This window comes from Centroberyx affinis, unplaced genomic scaffold (genome assembly GCF_046629955.1).
Source record: "Centroberyx affinis isolate AG114_WGS23_722 - 3 ecotype Tasmania unplaced genomic scaffold, CSIRO-AGI_Caff_v1 ptg000616l_1, whole genome shotgun sequence".
Classification (NCBI taxonomy): Eukaryota; Metazoa; Chordata; class Actinopteri; order Beryciformes; family Berycidae; genus Centroberyx; species Centroberyx affinis.
The window spans coordinates 98320-121638 of record NW_027279246.1 but is presented as its reverse complement, the minus strand read 5'-3'; the positions used below and the strand labels follow the sequence as shown (position 1 = coordinate 121638).

At 41.8% G+C, this 23319-nt stretch overlaps 1 protein-coding gene across 2 annotated transcripts in view; it reads right to left on the bottom strand.

Moving 5' to 3' along the window:
* Nucleotides 1–223: 223 nt before the first annotated feature.
* The window catches only part of LOC139643468 (C-Jun-amino-terminal kinase-interacting protein 4-like), a 31360-nt gene continuing 8264 nt past the window's right edge, over nucleotides 224–23319 (bottom strand). Inside the window, exons 3-32 of one of the 2 annotated variants that reach the window (XM_071518615.1) lie at nucleotides 22866–22936; nucleotides 22646–22734; nucleotides 21986–22136; nucleotides 20238–20324; nucleotides 18702–18837; nucleotides 17749–17842; nucleotides 17536–17657; nucleotides 16748–16759; nucleotides 15794–15851; nucleotides 15407–15559; nucleotides 14964–15015; nucleotides 14653–14783; nucleotides 13738–13794; nucleotides 12118–12285; nucleotides 11391–11520; nucleotides 11025–11114; nucleotides 10709–10825; nucleotides 9817–10009; nucleotides 9455–9670; nucleotides 9127–9337; nucleotides 7566–7682; nucleotides 7258–7338; nucleotides 7084–7151; nucleotides 6789–6937; nucleotides 6324–6495; nucleotides 5410–5523; nucleotides 4803–4838; nucleotides 3341–3517; nucleotides 2396–2533; nucleotides 224–2181 (exon numbers count right to left, since the gene is read on the bottom strand). In XM_071518615.1, coding sequence (XP_071374716.1) covers nucleotides 2063–2181; nucleotides 2396–2533; nucleotides 3341–3517; nucleotides 4803–4838; nucleotides 5410–5523; nucleotides 6324–6495; nucleotides 6789–6937; nucleotides 7084–7151; nucleotides 7258–7338; nucleotides 7566–7682; nucleotides 9127–9337; nucleotides 9455–9670; nucleotides 9817–10009; nucleotides 10709–10825; nucleotides 11025–11114; nucleotides 11391–11520; nucleotides 12118–12285; nucleotides 13738–13794; nucleotides 14653–14783; nucleotides 14964–15015; nucleotides 15407–15559; nucleotides 15794–15851; nucleotides 16748–16759; nucleotides 17536–17657; nucleotides 17749–17842; nucleotides 18702–18837; nucleotides 20238–20324; nucleotides 21986–22136; nucleotides 22646–22734; nucleotides 22866–22936 — 3509 coding nt within the window. In that variant the 3' untranslated portion in view covers nucleotides 224–2062. The remainder of the gene's footprint in view (nucleotides 2182–2395; nucleotides 2534–3340; nucleotides 3518–4802; nucleotides 4839–5409; nucleotides 5524–6323; nucleotides 6496–6788; nucleotides 6938–7083; nucleotides 7152–7257; nucleotides 7339–7565; nucleotides 7683–9126; nucleotides 9338–9454; nucleotides 9671–9816; nucleotides 10010–10708; nucleotides 10826–11024; nucleotides 11115–11390; nucleotides 11521–12117; nucleotides 12286–13737; nucleotides 13795–14652; nucleotides 14784–14963; nucleotides 15016–15406; nucleotides 15560–15793; nucleotides 15852–16747; nucleotides 16760–17535; nucleotides 17658–17748; nucleotides 17843–18701; nucleotides 18838–20237; nucleotides 20325–21985; nucleotides 22137–22645; nucleotides 22735–22865; nucleotides 22937–23319) is intronic. The other variant, XM_071518616.1, reaches the window with a different exon arrangement.

Below are 23319 nucleotides of genomic sequence, written 5' to 3'. Positions count from 1 at the left end.
GATTACTTTAATTTATTTTAATTTAACCATTATTAACAATCATGTAAACTCATTGGACTAAAATATTTTTTTTTTTTACAAGTAATAGTCTCCTATTATATTTTGTTCATGTAGAAAGTTACATTCTGAACCCAGACAGGTTCAATAACAAAGGAAATAAATACTGGAATGGCTACAACACGATATAAAGTTATTCTTTTGAAATGGAAAAGAAATGGACTGAGGGCCGATCCTGGCCCAACTCTTCAGATATAAAAACAAATCAAAACACCTGCCTATTATTGGTATCCTGCTATCATGTTACAGACACCGTCAAAATACTGATTACTTAATAAAAAACGTCTCACAGACAAGTACAAAAAATGCACCATGCCCAAAATAAAAAACAAAACAAAAAAACAATAATAATAATTGCCTTCCAGGCCTCCAAAAGCATTTGTAACAACAAATCAAGGAATGATGAACCAATCAGGGGAGACCCTCTCTAGTGCCGTGTGCATGTCCATTATAAGGTGCCACACAAAAACTTCAATAAAATTCCCTGTAAAGCATATTTTCCAAGATGACACCCTAAAAAAAAGACATATCTCCTTCAAATTATTATAGTCACAAGACTTTTAAACTTGGGAAACCGATAAGATGTCCATGAAATGGTTGATAATTTTCACAACGCTTCTTCTTTTGTCCTTTGGTTACTGGGGTGACACCTCACTAGAAATAAAGGTCTTGTTACATAATGTTCCCTCCACACAGTTAGCACGTATTAGTATAGTGTACATTACCACAGGTGTTCTTCAAAACCTCAAGCGACTAACATCTACATTTTAAAGTGCCGACGAGCTGTAGCATAAAGGAAGCCCCGAATTGGTGGCACAGGCAGATTTCCTCAACAATAACAGAACAGGGTTCAGCTTTAAAATGGCGGAGCAGGCAGACACTTGGACGGAGATACAGGACTTCCCCATGCAGGCTAATGCTAACCTACAGTAACCTGGCTCTTCTACACTCAGGAAACCCTAACGTACCCCGACATTGCTGATATCACAAAGGTACAAAAAAAAAAATTCTCTGGCAAATAGGGCTGGGTGTCACTCAATTGATACGGCTTCTAAAACAATACTTCTTTCCTATATCTTCCTTTGTTGAATGAAAGCACATTTCATTATGCAATAGAGTCAATTATTTTCTATGCACCATTTGTGCATGCTAGCTTCTTTTCTAAATATAATCAGCCAGTACAGTAATCAATTCATTTTCTTCTTCATCATTCCATATCATAGGCTATAAGAAAACAAACTATTGAAGCTTTTTGATGCATTTTGATTTCTTAAAATACATTTTGATACCAAAAGTCATTATGATACCAACAAGTATTATTTTTGATACCCAGCCCTATTGGTTAAGTTAAGATCATAAAAATGCTCAACACAGGAAAGACGACAGTGACACACACACACACACACACACACACACACACACACACACCTGATGCACGCACGTGTACAGACATGTGGTTTACATATGCAAGTCTTAAGTGTAAAATATAAAATGCATTTTCAGTTCACCTTAAAACCTCCTGTTCCCTCTTGTCATATTAAGTTATGCTTAGTGTACTAAATACATGACTACAAAACGTTTCAAGTGATCTGTAGTCATCTTCCCTTGTCCATTGATGTATCCCTCATATCAAAACCCTATTTAACGTTTGGGAGACAAACAATGTCAAATATTACGATACCAAACTATGCCTACACCTTTATTTGTGTTGACTTGGCCCTTTTCTCGTGTGCACAAGCGTTTCCAATATGCTACTCGACAGAAGGGAACACTTCCTCGGACGGATTCTATAACTTAACATAACCTCGCCTACCCGCCTTCAAGTTCATAAAGAATAAACTGTACAAAACGGAATGGACTAAAAATAAGTGTTTCTTTTACAAACAAAGTAGTGACCTACTCAGGTATTAAGAACAATCAGTAATATCAAATCAAAAAACTAAGGGGCGGGGCATGCGGGGGTTGTTGGGCGACCCTGGCGTTGAGATGGCAGTCCGTGATTGGCTCAATCCTGACAGGTTGCGACCTGCCAGACGATGAGGTGGCTGCGCTCGGCCTTGGTAGGCGGCGACTGCTGCCTGGCCGTCGGCTCTGACAAGCCGTCCAACTCACTGCCCTCGTCACCTGCGGAGGAAGAGGATGGGTCAAACAAATAGAGTCCAGCAGGTCACAGTGTAGACAGAGGGCCTTTTTTACCTTTTTGCACTAATTTACATTAGAGCAAGTAACATGTTTACACACACACACACACACTCACTAACATACAGTATATATATACCTACACACACATATACTGTACATATGCATGCACACACACCACACAGTGTGGAATGCTCACCCATTCTGAAGTCAATATAGCCTTCTCCTCCGCTCATGACCAGGTAGGATTTGGGTTCAGAGGTCGCGGTGTCAGAGGATTCAGACGCAGGGTCATCGGAGCCGGAGTCCGCACTGCCTGGTGGAGGCATCACCTGACCTGGGGGGAGGAGGAGTCAAAATGTTAGGCCAAGAAGTCTGAACACGACAGTAAAGAAAAGGCAATGTGAAGGTGTTTTTCTCTGATTGATTTGCATGTCTTTTTTGATATGTCAATTATAAATTCTGTGAATTTAATTTATCATTAAAGGAACACTTCGCCATTTTTTAACCTTATCTCCATATATTGGTCCTCACTAATACATGCTATGAGACGGCACCATGTCTGTCTACTTGCTCTGTTTCTCGAAGACGGACTGTGGGAAGTCCCAAAATTCACCCTCCGATGACATCATCGGCAGGTGAATTCCAACTCGTAGAAAGTACAACCGCTCTCTTCCTGGATTCATCGGCGGGTGAATTTTGGGACTTTTGTAGTTTCATTTCAAAATAGTTATTGACGTTACCTGTGGTTATTTTGTAGTTTCGGTTGTTATTTTGATTTGTTATGCTGTTGCTTTAGAATCAAAACTGTAATACATATACTGATACGGAAGTCACAATTTTGTTATTGAGATAACACCAGCCTTTTTATTTATTTTTTTAAATAAATTAGATGTATTTAAGAATCCTCAAAATAAAAAATAATTTAAAAAATAAAGTAACTACCTAACTAGCTTCAGGAATCGTCTTCACTCTAACTCTCAACCTCTGTCATTGTGCTTTTATTATGATGTTGATGCCATATTTTGTTGACATCTTATCAGTTGGCTCGGCACATCAGCAGCAACTGTACCCCCTTGATTCTGCAACATTTGTCACCATTTCTGCCACTCGACACCACAGTATATTGGCGCTCGTCTCTTACCTGGCACGGCCACAAAAAACTTGACAGCATCTCGATGTCCATGGAAACACAACTGGGCGTGGGCCATGGAGCAGTATGGCACGAAGCTGCCTGGCATGACACAGTCTGTACCGTCGTCACTGTACACCCGTACTGCGCCGCCAGGGCGATTTGGCACTATTCCCGTCGTCTTGTTGGCTGCAGTAACAGGACATAACAAAATATGTCACTCACATCCTAACTTGCGTATTGCCATGGTTTAGTATAACACTTTTCTTCATGGATTTTGTATTTGTTTTATTTGCAAATGTTGCAGTGCTGCATTAAAGCAGGGTGGGCCAAAGCCAAAGCCAAGCTGCAATATGACTTCAAAACCCAGCTCAAGTCTTAGCAGCAAAATGAGAAGTAAACAACCAGATGACAGAATAAGAGATGAGAAACAGAATATGACTCATAAGGAAAACAAAAGACTGACTGAGGGGGGACTGTAAAGACAAGAGATAAGGTCTGAGGTTATTGGTGAGGATGTTACGATCAAAAACTCAGCAATCTCTGAAAACAGGGGTCAAAACCAGGGTCAGGCTTGGTTGAGACACAAGGGCAACTGTCAGAAAAGATCAGAATGTTAATGACTCACTGAGATGCACAAACACACACACACAACCACACATACAGGACCGTGTGTGAAACGCTGATTCACCATCTTGGAAGACAAACCAGAGATGCCCTGCACACACAGTCGATCAAATAGACAGTGGAGCGGTCAGTGGGTTCATGTGAGTTTTACAATAAATGGAGCCTGGCTGTTTGTTGTTATTGTTTTGCAACGTGTGAAGCAACAAAGACACCCGTGCACAAAGACAGCTCCATGTTTCTGGCCACCGACTGGAGGCTCTAAGAGAGAGATACTATATATAGCAACCTGCTCCAATGGGTTGGGATTCAACACACTGCATAGAGGACAGACCTCTCTTACAATTGACTCACATAATAACTCATTTCATATGGTTTTATACCAAAATCATCAAATCTCAAAAAGATACCACAGGTTATATGGTCAGTTTTATATCAGTGGCATATTTGCACATTATAGAGTTGGAGTATTTTTTAACTTAAGACGCCTTTAAGATGCTTCTGGTAAACCAGGCCTTGATACAATCAGTTCAGGGGAGAAAACAAGAACCAGAGCGAAAACAGTGCCAAGAGAGAAAGAGGGAAGAAAAGAGAGCAATGAGTAGAAAAAGGGAGAGAAAGAGGAAGGAGACAATGGGACAAGATACAACTACTGGAGCGACTGAGCAAGAGAGCGAGCAGGATGGACAGAGTAAGAGAAACCTAGGAGCCAGATATGCAGAGAAGACAAGACACAGAGAGGATGCAAGGCTAGGCGGAAATTAGAGCGAGTTAGAGAGGTTAAAGGGAGAGCGAGAGAGTGAAGAGAAGAGGTGAGGCTTTCGAGGGTTGCCGTATGATGGTGACTCACCCCTAAGGCCCCTCAGTGAGTGTCCATGCTGAGGACCTATGGCATCGTAAAGTCAAAAAGTGGAGATGGAAGGTGAAAGGACGAGTGGAGGAGAGGATGGAGGGAGCAGCAGAGGGGGAAAGAGTTTGATAAGAACAGACCACTTGCTCCCATTACCGACTAACCTCATCATACTTCGTTTCAATAATATGAGCATTTATTTTAAGCCACAAAGGAGAAACATGAGGTCATTCTCAAAGAAAACAAGAAAATGGACACCTACTCTGACAAAATAATAGCACAAAATGAAAGGATATTACATCATTTAAGTCCTGGGTTGGCAAAATACCACTTTTACAGAGATACTCTTATATATTTTAGAGATAGTGAGTAATGAACTTAGTGATTAAGTTTTTCCCCACAGTGGATATATAGCATTCTTGAAATAAACTCTACTGAGCTTTCAATTAATATATTGAACTGAATTTACTAAGTAATCTGATCTACACTGCCCCCCTAGACTATACTACACTTCTTCCACTGTCAGCATTATGGAAACAGAAGTGGATTTTAGGGTGTGGAGAGTGTGGTTTGGCGGGAAAGTGTTTGTCCTCTATGGGTGTGATACCTTCAGACAGCGGGATGGAGATGATGACGCCGTTCCCCGTCCCCACCCACAGTCGGCTGCAGGACACCATGAGAGCCGTGATCCTCACAAAGGAGAAGCCCAGTTTACCCGTACCTGCAACACACACACACACACACACACACACACACACGCACAGCATGAATTTGTTTGCTGTTTCAAAACATGCTCAAAAGATATAGAGGAAAATTAGAGTTCAACATCGACCTAAAATGATACTAGAATCCACCAAAATAATTAGTGTTGTGTAGGTATGTACAGGAGCTGTGTACTGTATATATAAACACTTTGAAGTGGCTGACAAAGCTTGTAACAAGAATGTGCTTTATGACAAATCATGTTTATAAGCTAGATATTGTGGCTCATAATCTATTATGTAATCTATTATTATTGCGTTATGAGTAATATAATTGAAAAACAAACCTAAGCTCAGTTCATGAACATAACTTCATATCCAGAGGATTTCCTGGCTAAATGTTGCAGCTCTACAGTATGTTACATAGTGAATGACATAGGTTGAAGCCATTTCCCCTCTAGTACAGCTTACAGTTACATAATCAAGCAGCCGTTTTCATTTAACCTAAATATTGTATATAATTTACATTCTTTACATAGAAGCCAAAATTATACCTACCAAAGTCAAACCCACAATAATAAGTCACTTGCCATTAAATGATACATCACCACAAAAGTAAACATAAGTAGATATTTCTACATAATAATATAATGATAATATATGACACATATAATGATAATGTATGATAATATATGACACTAATGACATATTCCCTGCATATGTCATTAGTGTAGACCTATCAAAGTTAGTCAAAGGTCAGAGGTCAGATACGGATGTCTGTCAAGAGTGACTGGTTGGTAATCAGAAATCAGAGGCGTACCCAGCATCTTGCTGACATAGGGCTCAATGTCCACATCCTGGAGGTGCTGGTAGGTGTGAGCGTGGAACAGCCGCAGGGTTGAGTCCAGGCGGATGGACACCCAGATACCGTCTCCCACCCAGGCCAGCTGCCGCACCTGGCTCTCCTTGCGGGGATGGGCGTCGAACGACTTCTGCTCAGGCGTCACAAATAGTGAATCGTGATGTTGGAAAATTGTGTAAATGTTAAATGTAGGGAATCCAAAAGTCAAAGTAAGATACATACCTTAGCTCAATCACACAAAGGTAGGGCTATTCAGGATTTCGCAAATGTGTGAGACAAGAATACGTTTTTCCTTCATACAAAACATGAACTATTACCTAAGCAAAATGACATGACTAACAGGTTTAATAAGTTGTAGCAGAGAAGAAAAAAAAAAAAGCTAATTTGAGTGACAAAGTTTATTGACTGGAGAGACAGCTGTACCTCTATCCTCATGGCCTTAGGCTGGATGACGTAGATCTTGTTCCTGTAGCCGCACCACACCTTGTCATGGACCACTGTCATACAACGGATAGAGTGGTGGGGCCGGCCCAGGTCTAACAGGTGGTAGTTGGTCAGATCCCACTGACCATCTGCATAGGGAGAGATACACAGAGACATGAGAAACTAGACCCTCTTGGCACAGAATGGTTTTGGTTAGTTTTAGTAAAAAGCAAGTTTATGAAACCGACATTAAAACTGCTCTACTGGACTTCATAATGATACGCCATGGACTTACCAATGCCTCTGTGGAATATTGCTAACGTCCCATCTGCCAACGCGACCAGGACTCTCCCTTTCACATGCCTGTAACAAGTGTCGGGACACCTTCTTAAACATTGTAACTTTTTTCTTGTACATAAAAAAACAGATGTGTGTCCTTGATTAACTACACAATAGACATTGTACTCACACTATGTTGAGGATGGAGTCTTTCAGCTTGATGGCGTGGAGACACTTCCTCCATCGAGCAACGGACGAGTGAACGTACAGACTTTTGAGAGAGAAAGAAAGAGAGAGACAGAACGAGATGGAGAGACAACGAGAGAGAGAGAGACAGCGCGAGAGAGAGAGAGAGAGAGAGAGAGAGAGAGAGATAGCCAAAGACAGAGAGAGGCAGAGAGAGAGAAATTAAAAACAAAAGGCAGATATTAGCATGGTATTGGTTCTAACTTTGTTGCAGCGATGACAGCACCCTCTAGTGGCTGTTGTTGTCCTCACCATCCATTCTGAGCCCCCAGCCACATGGTGGGCAGGGCGCTGCTCATCCTCAGGACCTCCCCCTCAGACGGGTCTCTGTCCTCGGGGAAGGAAGTCATGCCATCCTGGTCGGAGCCCCTGGATCACAGAAGGTAGAAGCACCAGCAGACACAAGTCATTCAAACAGAGCCTTCATAACCAACGCCTCCACCAGTCAACACTCTTGAGCCGGTGGTGTCCAGTCCTCTGCCATGGAAGAGTGTGCAGGCTTTCATCCCAACCAAACACTGCACCCTCTGATTTCACTAATTTCTCTCCGATTGAAGGTGTGCTAATTATTGAAATCAGCAGGTGTAGTGTTTGGTAAAATAGCTATTACTGTGGAGCAGGCACGCCTTCTGATTGGCCGAAAGGCAATGCAACAGTGACATTATTTCATGATAACCTACAGCTTAATTTTATTGATCTTGAGGCAGTGGGTTATGGTACAGTATTGTCACACGGTGTTGCCAAAACACAACACTTTGCCTGGACCAAACATCACTTGTAACAATATTGCACAATAACCCACTGCCTCTCATTCATTATTGCTTAAAGAGTAACTACACACCGACCCCAAACCTGTGTAAATTTCAGTAGCATGCTTTTTACCATAAGATGTCAGGCTTTTACACAGGTTTGGGTTTGGTGTTGAGTTACTCTTTAATTACTCAAACTCATATTCAAAATCTCTGGACTGACCAATTCATGGCCATTTAGTATCATTGTGAATAGCTATTAGCTCCTACCTCTTACTCATACAGTGACCAACCTTAAATAGGGCCACGCAATTAAAGGTAGATAATCATATATCATGATTTTATGTTTCCATGATTAATAATTGTGTAATTCTGCAATATTGAAGTGTTTGTTATATTTTCAATTCCCCCGAAGGTCCCAGTGTGGCATATCAAGCGCTTCCATCATGTGTGAATGTGCAACATGCAGCTATGTGACCAAACCAAAGTTAAGATGGAGAAGCAGGCAGCTCCAGTGGGAAAGAGAGAAACCTTACATGGACCATCTTTGAAAAAAAACAAAAACGCCTGTACTTCCTTGGATCGTCTGTTATTTAGAGATACTTACCATACCAGATGACAAACAAGTGTAGATTCTGTGCAGTTTGCCATAGAGGTGTAGCTATACCCCAAAATAATTAACTAGTAATTATGTATTTGAAATTTTTAAATAAGGACCAGAGTAAGATTGACAACAAGACTTTCTAACTGCTGCTACTTTGAGAAATAAGTGAAAATATGTTAAGGTGCAAAAGTGAAATAAAATAAGTGTGTTTCCTGAAACTGAATGAACTGTATATATAATAATTAGAGAATAGAATAATTGTGATCACAATATTTAGCAAAACAACCGGGATTGTCATTTTTGCCATAATTGTGTTGCCCTGATCTCAAAGATACTGCCGTGCACATTAAGCTTTCCCCAAAACATCTACCATTGTAATTTGCACCTTGGCAGTCTTTTCAGAATTCACAGATCCGAAAAGTACCATTGATCTCTTATAACGCAGAACCTCATCCCTCACCTCTCTGTGTCGGCAGTAGAGGAGTCAGTGGGCCCCACCCCCAGCGGGTCGGTGAACACATGCTCTGTGTAGATCCCTGGCTGGCTTTGATCCACTCCCTGGCCCTCCTCTCCCTCTTCGCCCACCCCAGCGTTAGCCTCCGTTGCCTCTGTTGCCTCTTCCGCCGTGGGGACCCCGTCTTCTGCCGGACTGGTCTCTCTGGACAGCTCAACTGTGGGCATTGTGGATCAGAGGGTCGATCAGAGAGGGGGAAAATATGAGGTATAACGACAAAGGGAAGCTGAAGGAGAAATATAGACAAAATGACACACAAAATATATCCTTTTACCTGAGCCAGATACAGCGCTGTGCTCGGCCGGCTGGTCACTGAACCCCGAGTTGGCCGTCTGGGGGATGGCGGTGGTCCCCTCTGCAGCCATGGCTCCATCGCTGCCCGTGGAGCCCACGCTGGCCACGCTGCCGGCCAGTGACACCCTGTCACCCTGGCTGGCCTCCGGGTCCTGGGGAACCTCCTCGCCTGCCGGGTAGTCGCTCTCCAACACGCCTGAGACAAACCGCAGGAACAACCTCACAGTCAAAATGAATCGGCTTGAGCGTATCTTCAGTGTTAGAATCAAAAGGGAAAACATGCAATACTGGACACGCTTACTCACAGACGAATAAAAAAGCCGCTCAAACCACTCGACCTACCCGGCACGCTGGCGATGCAGAGGACGTGGGTGTTGCAGGCGTAGAAGCTGTCGAGCGGGTCAGAGGGCTGGCTGGCGTCCAGCACCATCACCTTGGTGGAGGAGTGGGTGCTGGTGCACACCCACACCCTGCTGGACATCTCGTCCTGGTGGATCAGCTCCCTCTCCTTCTCCTGCTCCCCTTTCTCCTGATCCTGAAGGACAGAGAAGACAAAATCAGCCAAAAGTGTAGACAGAAAATTCTCTCTCTAAGCAGACAATGTAATGAAATTACGACGACGAGAAAGTCATTGGGTACATTGGATACTGTGTAAACTAAACACTAGGGGATCCACTACATCTTGGTACTGTAAGTCAGAGATTCTCAATTGTTTTTCAGCCAAGGACCCCTTACAAGATAGAGAATATACCAGGGACCCCCTCATTCTGATTTGTGATTTTGGGCTATATAAATAAAAATTGACTTGACTTGACATGTATGTCCCTTGGAATAATCTGACGTAGCCTATTTTTTACACTTCTATAGTCTTAGTTATGTGAAAGAACAACACAAGAGAAATGTATTAGAAAGATATTAGATATGTATTAAAAATATTTGCACCATCTCAACACAGAATACCCATAAAACAATCAATCAATTAGCTGCAAGTAACACTGTACCTAAACAAAATATCAAAGGGAAATCAGGAGAAAAGTGCTAATTTGAAGTGCATTTCAAAAAAAACTTTTTTTTATATCATGATAATTTAAATGAATCTGAAAACTTTTCACGGACCCCCTGGCAGAGTGCCATGGACCCCTGGGGGTCCCCGGACCCCACTTTGAGAACCACTGCTGTAAGTAACTGTATTACGGCAGTGTATCACAGGTTGTATACTACCTGTGATATTTACCTTGCTCTCTTGCTCCAACTGGTCCAGGCTACTCTGGGAGCCCTTCCTCTGCTTGGTGAGCTCCAATGCCTCCGATGTCCTCCCCCCCGACAGGTTGACCCCCGCAGCGCACCACAGCTGGGCAACAGGAGGGAAACACCATTATGTGATGGTGGGATGACATCCATTAATTTGATTTACTATCATTCACATTCAGTATTGGTGAAATAATATCATATAAACAACTAATTTTCTTCAAAATTTCATTACTAAAAAAGGCACAGTTATCAGTGAGCACATTGCAAGAAAGTGTATCAGTATGTGTTCCCTTGTGTACCTTCATAGAAGCATCTTTCTGATCCAGAGGTCTCAGGTAAACTGGTACAGGTAAGTTCATCTTGTTCTCCGTCTGACCCCCATTTGCCACCTGTGAGAGTACAACCAACACACACAAAAGCCACAAAAACATAATTTTAGTGTGCTGCTGCTTCTCCTTTAACCGTTTTCAGATCAATCACCTTAGCTTTAAATTAGTGCTTCTTGTGTCCTTTTTCCTACATGTTCATTTTACAACTTTAGCCTCTTAAGTTACCATAATCCCCTCTTCTCTGTCCTCCCACTCACTTACTCTTCTGTCCTCTTCATTCACCCCTCCACTCCCACCCCCACCCTGACCCCACCCTGACCCCATCCCCTCTGTCACCTTGTATTTGCTGGGCAGGCTCCAGCCATGTGCAGTGACTCGTCCGTCCTCCTTCTGCATGTGGGCCTTCACCTGTCTGTACTGGGCTCTCTTCTGCTCCTTACGGGACGGCGAGCTGCACGGGTCCGTTCTGGTGGAGGAGAAAAGAGGGAGAAATGTGATCAGTTATAGGTTAATGTAGGCCGTTTGGTGGAAAAATATCTACAAAATGTCTTACAGTATGTTGAGGGCATACAATTTTAGTAGGGGGGCCATAATGGGAATCAAATCCCTAAGGCTGGCACTGTGATGCTGCCACACAACAACAGATAAAAACTTATTTGATGGATAAAGCGGATATATGGTCTGTTGGTATATGAATATCAAAATATGCAATAATTATTCTAGGAATGAAAGTAAAATACAACAAGATACATACAATGTCCGCTGACTTTATGTTTGTCGATACTACTAACAGCATAACAGCATCATACAGGGTTCCTTATTTGCTAATCAAATCCCTTGAATTTCCATGACTATTCAATGACCAATATTTGTCTGCATCTGTGTTCAAATGTTACTTTTTTGTTAAAATACCGAATCTAATGTACCAGGGGTTGTTTTGGCTGCAACTATTAATTGTGACTTGTGTCATCAAATCAGGAAATGTGTTATTTGGTGTATTATTCCTTCAAAGGTAACTAGATCAACCTGATGGTAACCACTGTCACCAGTCTCCGTTACTCACTCCTCATTGAGGAAGTCGAACGTCTTAGACTTCTCTGTGGGGAACTGGGAGAAGGTGCTACTCCTCTTCACCAGGCCGCCCGGAGCGTTGTACTTCACGTTGGACTGGGGCTCCGCCTTCTTTATAGCAGGGGCACTGGAGGAGGAGGAGCTAAACAGTCTGCTGAAGCTGCGGGGGGCGGAGTTAGGAGAGCCACAGAGGGAGACGGAGGGGTGCAGGGAAAGGGAAAGGGGGACAGCAAGGTAGGGGGTCACCAACCAACCAGACAACCAAGGGTCACCCACTACCACCATTTACTGTACAGTGAAGTAAAGCATGCTGGGAGTCTTGGGAAACTGAGCCACACTGAGCCGAGCACCACCTACCACATCTAACTTGTATCACATGGACTGCAAACATATTTCCCTCTATATTAGTTGTAATTCTAAAGCATAGTTACACAGGACAGTACGTGTGACTTTTTAAGACACCTGAGAGGCTTAAGAAGTTCTTCAATCAGACAAGTTAGTCCATCATATTTCCAATCAGGCTCACGATTATAATTGTAGTGAAAAATTTATCCCCATGTACAGTGTGAAAAAATAAATGAATAAAAACATCACAGTGTTCAAAAGCAAATTAAATATCTTAGCTTTAAAACCAGCCATAAATAATTTAATTTACCCTCTTGAAACGTAACCACAGCTCACAAACTCTGTGGCATAAAGAGACTTGACCCCTAACCTACGATAATATAATCTCACCGGATTGCATCAGTGTTCAAAATGTGTTCACTACACACAAAATCAAAGCAGTACTGCCAATACTGCTATAACATTACGTTCAAACCATACCAGGATGAATGCTAATGTGTCTCTAGCGCCTTTTTGTTGTCATTTTTGGTAAATTGTACCATAACTGATATCACACTCTATACTGTGTAGTTGTAAACTGCACTGTTTTCTGGTCAGTAATGTCTACTTAATCAAACCTGGTAAAACAGTATAACCTGTCTATCAATAAACACATTTTAGAGAAAAACATGCCAAGTAAACCCTTCTAAAATTCCTTCTACTGAAAAAGCCTACTGATCAGTAGGTACAATGTGACTTTGAGTAGACAGCGCACGTGTCTATGCTGCTGAGAGAAGTCTCTCTCCCCTCAGCTGTCTATGAGCAGACAGAGTAGGAAAACATCAAAGGCGACACAGCAGGCGGGAGACAGGAAAGCCCGGGGGCAGAAGGAGAGTCACGTCTGAGCGGTTTGTGATAACAACAACTGATGCAGGTAGAGAAAACTTCATGGATAAGGACAAATCTAGGTTGTATCCAACTGTGATGAAGGAGCAGTTTTGTATCGATGGAGGGCAAGAGAGAGGTTTGGCTAGGAGGAAGCTTAATAAACCATCTTTACCTAATGCTGCCAATTCAATAGCACATCCACGGAAAGATAAGAAAAAGAAATTTTAATTTGAGCGTTTTCAGAGAAAATTAAATAGGTGTCAATTTGGAATGTGTGTATTGAAATAAAGAGGCAGTCAATACTAAGATACCAAGAGTACAAATGAACGAAAGCATCAATCAGGATGGTACATAAAATTCTAGTTTTTAAAAATGAAATGGTGAATTTGAGAGGACTTACAACTGCCATATGCTGGATTTCTTCTTTTCTGTAAGAGCGGGATTTTCTCTTGAAGCCCTAGGAAAAGAGGACAAGATGACATCACATTATTTGTCGTCATTTTCCAGGCGCTCTCAGGCTAAGGCAGAGTACAGGTTGAGGATATAGAGGGTCCAGTGCCATCTGCAGTGTCCGACTGCATCCTACATTTAAGCAAGAATTTAGATGAGCAGACAATTATTGACCAATTTGTCCAACCGGCCATATTGTTTGAAAAGACAAGCCTAGCCCAGGCATGTAATGTCTTTCTTCCTCGTATCCTCTCCTTATCCTTTCTGACCTGACCTGGACAGATAACGGAGCAGTGGGTTGACTTACGATGCTATTCATATACCAGATATTGGGATAGCTTTTGTCTCTGTGGTAAATAATGAATATGAATGCAAAACACACTTTATTTGTGTAGTACTTTTTAAATCAGCGTTACAATAAAACAATAATTATTAACAAAAGTCAATAAGATACACAATTAAAAAAACAATAAAAGAGGCAAATATAAGAAATACAGTTATTAAAAAAATAAATATAAATATAAAATAACTACATAAAAATTGTCTTTATAACTGATTTAAGAAGTGATTGAACAGTAGTTTATATGATGTTCTTGTCCTGTTAAGGCTGAATAATTCTATCAAAAAACTATATTATTTTACAAGTGATCATGATTATTACTGATTTCAAGAACAAAATTGTACACATTTTGCACTGCACATGAACATCTTGACCATTTTCAACTAGAGAGGGCATTCCAAATTGTATCAATATTGCCAACATGCTAATTATACATTGTGGGACCTAAAATCACAGCATACAATTATTCTGTACATGATTAATTGTGCAGCCCATCCATCCATCCACCCAGCCTCATCTCCTCACCTGATCATCTCTGTCCACCGCACGGCCTCCTGCAGCTCCATCAGTCTCTCCTTGTACTGGTTCCTCTCCATCAGGACTCTGGCCATCTCCACCCTGGTGAAGCGCTTCCTCTGGGCCGTAGGCACGTCGCTCTGTGGCAGCAGCACACACACACACACACACACAGAAATGTATTCATCATTTTATGACTGAGCTACAATTTATGCAAGACAGATGCAAAGTGAACACGCTATTTTTCTTATACAGGTAAAACAAGTGATGCAGGGGGATTCTTCAGTTGCAGAAATCGTTCTAAAAAGTAAGAGACTCACATCTTCTTCATCTTTAGACTTCTGTTTCACTTCCCCCATCTCCAATCGCACTCTGGAAAAAAAACATTCATTGATAACTCGCAACGTAAATATGAAAGAAAAACCCAAAAAAAACAAAACACACAACTCTGCCAATATCTGCTGCCAGAATTTCCCAGAACCTGCAAAAACTATGTTGTATGTGAAAAGTTAGCATAAGTCAAGTAGTGTATATGATCTAGTATAGTATGTATATGATGTAGCAAACGATGTATATGAGGTATGTATGTGACCTAGTATAGGATGTATATAATGTGTATGTATGTACTGTAGTATGTATATGTATGATCTAGTATGGTATAAGATGGTATGTAAAGCCCTTTGAGACTTGACTGTGATAAAGGGCTATATAAATAAACTCGACAAGACAAAGACGCCGCGATCTGCTACGATTGTTTCCTTACTTTTTGAGCTCCTCCTCCAGCTCTCTGTTCTTGTCCTCCAGCTTGGTCTTGGCCTGCAGCACGGCCTCCATCTCCCCCTGCAGCACCTCCTTCTCACAGGCCAGCTCGTCCACCCTCGCTATCAGGTCATTCTTCACCACATTCAGGGCATTCCTGCGGAAATAAGGGATGAGGACATTTTTTTTTGTATCCTTACACAATACTGTTGAAACTTTTCTGTATGACCAAGGATGGGACAATAAAATCTATCTTAACTCATACCAATCAGTTACCACCGATTACCACCTACAGTATGTTTTATAGCAGACAGGATTAAGAAATGTCAGATCTAAAGTATCAAATAACAAACTCATAACACATAATGAATTGAGAAAACTTCACACTTACTTTGTCTCCAGCAGTTGTGTGTTCTCCTGAATGAGATTTTCAACTTCACGGCCCATACCTGAATAGAAGTTACAATAACGTTGGAATTCTATTGAAGAAAAACTATTTGAGCACAAACTGGAGAAGTGACTACATAAGCGCTATATATTTAGAGAGGATGCATCAGTAGATTATTCTTAATGTGTTAAAATCTAAACAAGACACAACGTAGGGTGTGAAATATCTCCTGGTGAGATATTTGTTGGGGTTCACAACACACGCAACTATGTGCAGAACCGACCACAGCACACAAACACACACAACATGTCACATGACTGACAGGAGAAGGATGGAGAGAGTGGGTGAGGTCTTACCAAGCAAACTAAGGTCTGAGAAAACCATGCAATCCAAGTCAGGCAGAAAGAGAGAGGGAGAGAGAGAGGTGGAGATAGTGTGAGACAGCGGAATGACCAAACCGATGGAGCCAGAGCTAAATGTTTAGCTGTGGACTCTACAAGCGATGAAGAAGAGAAGCTGCTGGGTCTCTAAGATTAGCTAGATACGATAGGGGCAGTAGTAAAAAAAAGAAAGAAAAAAAAGAGGAAAAAACAAGAGCAAAAATAAATCATTTTAAGCTGTAAAAGAAACAAGAGTTAGGCCTACTTTGTGCAAATGATGCATCATTTTAAAATATGTAATCCAAAAGAAGCATTGAACTCCGCCATTCATGCACCTCTTAAACTTTGTCTCAACGTCTACACAACTGTGACTTTGGAGGAACTAGGCAGTCAAAAGCAGGCAGCTGAAAAGCTCTAAACTGCATCATTTAAACTATGTGCCAGCTGCTAACAAGCAGAATGAGCAAGAAGCTATGAGCTGATGAGAGAATATGGGAGAAAAGTGAGTAGTGAGTAAAGGTCAAGGGGAAATTAAGGAAGAACGTTTAGCTAAGGAAAGGTTTGAGGTCATACACACCAGAGTACTCCACTGGGATTATGGACAAAAGCCAGAGGATGAGACACGGGAGAAAGAGAGGTGGGGTTAACATGGGTAGGTGGCTGACACTGTGTATTAGCATAACAGCTAGTCCAAAGCAAGTGTTGTAGCATTGCAGCTAACAGCAGATGGTGCCGTTACGACCAATCAGCAGCTGGTACAGTCAGTAGAACAGCAGCTGCTAGCCAAACACAGGTGCCTCAGGTAAATAGCATTAAAGTTCCTTGAAAATCCCCTAAAAGCAGTTGATTACATTGATAATTTGCTGAGAAATGGCAAAAGTAATGCAGTTAGTTTTGATGTAATAACCTTGGTTTCACTGATGGCGCAAGAAAAATTAGGATTAGATTATTGACAATGCTCTGATGTCCCATAATATTTTGTACAAATTATGGGATAAATTCTGTTAGCCAGATATTGTATGTATTTTTATCCTGATGGGTAGATAAGCATAGAAATAAACTATAGATTTATATAGTATATAATCATCTCCTCAGGCAACATGTGAAATATTACAATTGTAGCATTCATTCAAGAAATTGTACTTGTAGTACAATTTCTAGTTTTATATTCTAAAGTTAAAAACACCATATGTATAACTATGGTCATTTCACTATTTTTGAGTCAATTTCTGATTGAATCAAGTAATTTAAGTAAGTAAGACTATTCCAATACATCACATATAAAATGTATTCAGAGCTGCTACACCATTCCTTTACAGTGCTGCGTTGTGCCACTATAGATAGACAGATTGAGGTCTTTCTCACCCAGCAGGTCGGCCCCTTCATCCACATCCCCTATCAGCCCCGTGCCTGCAGACGACAACTCCTCAAACAGGGAGTCTGTATTGCGGTCAAACGCCATGTTCTCGATGCCTTTGGTAGGGGTGCTGGAAGAGTGATAACCATTAGAGGTGATGTATCACTACCTGGTGCAACTTTGTTTAAAATTGACGCATGACAGCATGTTCTTTGGCCTACCTGGACGCCTTGTATCCGCTGAGATCCATGTCCAGCTCGGGGGTGGACTCGATGATATCCTGCACATCTGAGCTCTCCTCGTTTTCAGGCAAACCTACACAACACAAGACAAGTGCCAGAATGACCCAGAGACGAGAGGACATGTGTGAGCAAAAATCCTAACCGAAATGTGTCATTAGTTGTGTGTGGTGGGATGTGTCAGACTATGATTATTTGTCATCTCTACAGCTCCAACCATACTGTATGCCATGTCAGGGTTTTTCCTATATTGAGAATTTTTTGGCGGTGGCCAAAGCACAATTCCAGGTTGCAAAAAACAAAATTTAGTTTCTTTCATAATTTTGTGTATAGTTTGAACGATTGAAGATTTAGCCAACCTCAATTTTATTTATTAACAACAGTTCAAATTAGAATGAATACACTACAATGTTTTGGTTCCTGACTTGTTCTATAGTGTTTCGGTTTCCAAGTTTTACGTTGGTTTAATAGTAATAAAACCATCAGAATAGAGGATAATGACCATTCTATCACTGAAAATTCACTTGATGGTATAATTTTATTGGGCTAATTCTATAATTGAAAAAATATTAAAAATGTGAATAATACATTTTGGCAGTATCACCCAGCTTTAAGGTACAGTATCCTAGCCTATATACACATTTTAAACAGATTTTCTGAGCCAATAAAAATCCCTACATGCTGCCTGAATGCACACAGTGACTGGATGTTGAATGTATCTTTGTAGAGTGTATAGTCTACTGTCGATCATATGCCCTGCACTGTATGTGAAGTCTTGTTGTCCGTGTGTCTAAATATGTACAAAATTGCTACATGTTAATCGATATGTTTCTGCACCAAGGCCACCAAGACTAATTCCTGTATGAAGTGACTATGGTTCTGATTCTGTTGAGTTGGCATTTGTAACTAAGGCGGTTCCATGGTGGTTGACCTACCCACAGATATGGACCTGGTCCCCGGCGCAGCCTGCACTTCCGTGCTCTTACTGTTCCCATCCTCCCTTTCCATGTCCGAGGCCGTGGTGGACATTGGCGTGGCCGACTTGGAGCCGCTGAAGTCCGACAGCTCGTCCTGAAATGATAAGTGACTTAGTTGTTCACGGTCAAGGGTCAAGCTGACACTAACCTTGACCCCAAAGGAAGCAGACGCCACAGTGCAAAAGACAAGGAAACGACACCATCACAGCACAGTTTAACATCTGACAGGCTAGCATTAGGTTGGAACAAAAAAGGTGCTACACACAAACTGCAAAGGCTGGGGATGCAATACATACAACGCTGCACACATAACAGAAGAGACAAGAGTCCAATTTCCTGCAACTTTTACATTTCTTATGGCTGGAGCACCATAATGATATCAATTGAAAATCTACCTCTAAAACCTGATTACTTTTTCCCTTCTGTGAAAGAATTCCAGTAAGAGTGGAAAAAGAAATCTATTAATCATAAATATCGCTGAACTGCTAAGCTATAGGGAACTGTTTTTCTGAAATTGGAGCTCATGAAAACATTAGGGAAAGGTGTCAATTCAGAGAAATACTACAAATGAACACAAAAATGAAACAACATTGAAACACTGAATAGACGTGAAGAGGGAACAGGGATTGCTTTCTAATCAGACACAGAGAGACAGCATAAGCAGCAGAGAGCTAGGGCGCACACACGCACATCAAATCCACAGAATCCACAAGGATTGTGGGGGCTTCACACATCGTGAAGTGAACATAAACTACAGCTACAATGGGAGAGATACTCTACCTCTGGAACATCACAACACAACACAGACTGACACAAAACTATAAAAGAAAAACACCTAAGAGAAAAAGTGAGTTTAAGAGGCTCACTGAAAATGTATGAAGACAGATCAGAAATCTAGTTAGGCCTAATGCTATATTGAGCACACATCTACAGCGTCAAGAGACAGAATACTACCTGAATTGATGATGCTAAGTTACTCTAAAATGAGTGATCAGAAATGTCACTGTAAAATTGAGATTTGCTTCAAAGCTAGCATGGATAACTGAAGCAAAACTGCAACAACAGCGTGTGAAATATAAAACTATCATGCATTTTCACCAAAATGAAAAACAAAATAGAGGCCAGATGCAACCACACCATTAATGACCTTAACAGACTAATAATTAGCCTATTCCATCCTCAGTGTACACAGCTGAGATCAAAGTAATGCTTGGGTTTTTTTTTCTTTCTTTTTTTCCTTTACAGGGCACTTAAATTTTGAAAGACCTGATGCGGCCTTGATGTACAATGTGGTTGCATGTGGCACGGGCGGTCTGTGAAGTCGGGGTCTATAAATGCACAAAGAGAGAGGTGGCGCGTTTGAAAAGATGAAACAGCATAGTGGAGGAGACTACTGAAGCCCACAGACACGCAAACACAAACACTGTGCCGTCCACGGCCCGTGCAAGCGTGTCGCTGCCTGGTATTTCCGCCAGTCACCGCTCATCCAACTACCTTGCAGTCGTCAGCCAGTGAATTCCCCCAAGTAGTGTCCTGCGCACTCTTACCCTCCCTTTTCTTTGGGGGGTCGTCCAAGTCCAACTGCTTGGAGGGGGGGGGGGAGAGAATTACAATGAAGCTCATAGGTGCAGAAGCAGTTCAGCAGAAGTGCATACACCAGACAGCGTGCATGACTGTGAATCCAATGGAAAGTAGTGTGTGCGTATGACAGAGTATAGTTATACATGTAAGCCTGCGTGTATGTGTGTGTGTGTGTGTGTGAGAGTGGCTTGCTGGCTGGAAGTCAAGACTGTGAGCATTACATTTCCTTTTATCAGTATCCCAAACAATACAGGGGGACCCTAATTTGAGATGCGTACAGCCTTGTATGATTTCTGTGTATCATGATTTCAATTTACCTGCTACATGTCAGATTTATTGATAGTGGCATTCATTTTTTAGGGTCCCTTTGTAAGAAACAAACTGCAGTGATTTAGGATACATAACTATCCCAGCTTCAAAGGCAATGGAAAGGTCTTGCTGATATGACTCACATTGTGGATGGAGCTTAGGTCATGGCTGGCATGAGGGCATATGCACATCATCAACCTGTCCTTTCCACTTGCAGAGCGTCACAAGGCGACACGATCCCCTCCCAGAAATAGATGTGACGTGCTCAACTATAAAAGCCTGTCTGCGTATCAAAGCCATCCATGTTCAAAAGGCCATGGCTCAACAATGACCGTCCTGTAGCACTGATTACATAAGAGCCAATCACATTCCAGCTGGGCTCTTTTTCCCTCAGTGACTGGCTGCGAGCCATACAGCGGCATCGCTCCCATCATGCACCTCGCCACGGAGCTGATGTCCCAGTTTTAACAGAAACGCAGCAGTGGGATGAAATAACACAGTCACCCTCCAGGTCCTAACTGCCAGAGAGATACAAACAAAACCCACACACCCAAAAATGTTTTGAGGGGTACCAATGCTTATTTCTATCACTGCTTAAAATAGGAAACGGCTAAATCTCAGCTTAGAGAACATAGCCATCATAATGTTTGTGTGGGGAGATTTGTTCACAATAGTCTTTATAGCAATTTAATTTAAATTGAAATCACTGGAAATACACATCATACAATAAAGCATAACATTCACCTGGCAATTGAAATCAATTGGGGGCAAGCCTGAATCAAGTAAGAAATTGTTGCAATTCTGAATATTCATGAGATTCATGAGACTTTAATAATCTACCCTGCTTCATCAAGGGAACAGACATGTTTGCATATCCTTGAATGGTGAAAGAGAGAGAGAGGATGTCTGAAAACAGAGATGGCCTTGTCAGATCCCTACTAAAATACGCTTCAGCACGCCCAACCCTTATCAAAGGCTCTCTATTTTTCATGGATCCAAAGCCAACCTCCTCTATCTACTAGCAGAAGGGCTGAAAACACTCATCCAGGGAATGGGATTCTAGTGATCCTATCATTACCTATATTTTAATTTCTGTTTTAAATATGCTTTTAATACTCACCTCGGCGAGACAACTAAAACAGTGAGTGTGCTCTAGAAGTGTTAATACTTAGTTATTATGTAATTTGTATAACTAGTAACTTGTATACTTTTTGTAAACTGATCTCATGCATTTAGTGAATTGAATAATTTTACATTCTGAGGAAAAATGACAGTGGAATAAGCTTTTCTTTTCCACAAATTGTGATGTCCACATAGATATGAGGTGCACACAGTGCCACCCAGACACCCACCTTGAGGCTAGTGTTGGAGCGTGGCTGTGCCGGGTCAGTGAACCTCCAGCTTTCTGTGCCCGGTGTCTCTGCCCTGGCCTGGGGGTCTGGGATCAGCAGAGAGCCCCCTCCGGATGGCGGGAAGATCCCCAGGGAAAGGGGCCGCTCTTTCCTGGAGAAACAAGATAAGAAGATAAGAAGATAAGAAAGCGGTTCTTTGATTGTCCCAATCCGGAAGTGGAGTATGGCACTCCCTGCTGAGCCGCTGTTGCCCCACTACTGGCTCTTAATTTGTTGGGATTTTTTCATGTTGACTAACTTGATATAAGCACTATCAATAATGTGAAAACCAAAAAGTAAATTAAATGTAATTTGAAACCATTAATGTTTTCCTTATGTTTGTGCTCTTTGTAAAGATTGAAGCAAAATGGACCAGCATTTTCAGTTACAGTTAATATAAAACTTCTCCAGATAAATATAGTTTAAAATATTGTCAAAACACTATTTTCACTACCTACCTGATAACCTTCAAAAGCTCAGTTCATATGTTGGTTAATATACAGCTGTTCGTGGGTTTGTCAATAGTGTCGTCTGCCATGATATACAGTATATGGTTCCTTCCTGGTGGGCTTCACACGGCTTGTGTTTCTAAACATGCAAACTCCTCATGCATGGCCTTACCTGACTCGACCCAGCGTGCCCGACTCCGAGTTCTCACTCATCTGCTGCAGTTTGATCCTCTCTACGTGCTCCATGTAATTATGGATCATCTGCAAAGGGCAAAACAAAAGATCCAGAGGAAACTAGTCATGAACATTATTCCTAATCACAACTCCACAGCAGCAAGAATCACGCTAAGCAACACTTCCTTCCACCCTCCATCCCTCGCTGCCCCCCTCACCTCTGTGTGTCGCTGATGGAGGGAGTTGAATTCCTTCTTGAGCTCCGACTCTCGCTCTTCTAACCTGCCGACTGAAAGAGAAGACAACATTGATCAGTCCATCATTAAGGGAGTCACTTAACTAGTCAGGCATCTTACGTTGATCCTGATGGTGAGCGGCAAAAATGTTTAGGCCATGATAAAAGTGACATGATACTGTGACAATGTGAGAGGATGCCTGAAGGGTAATCTGCTTTTACAATGGGAATTGCACACAGGATCTGATGTGTGTGTGTGTGTGTGTGTCTGTGTGTGTGTGTGTGCACTCTATCCGTGTTTTTGCATGTGCATCTTGCAGTGCAATCCTGTGCACAGAAGAGTATGCATATCCCACTTGCATAACTGTGGTCTACCAGCCAGGCACTGGGAGTACGCAGACTGGGTAATCTCCCTCAAATAGTTTTGAATGGGGGCC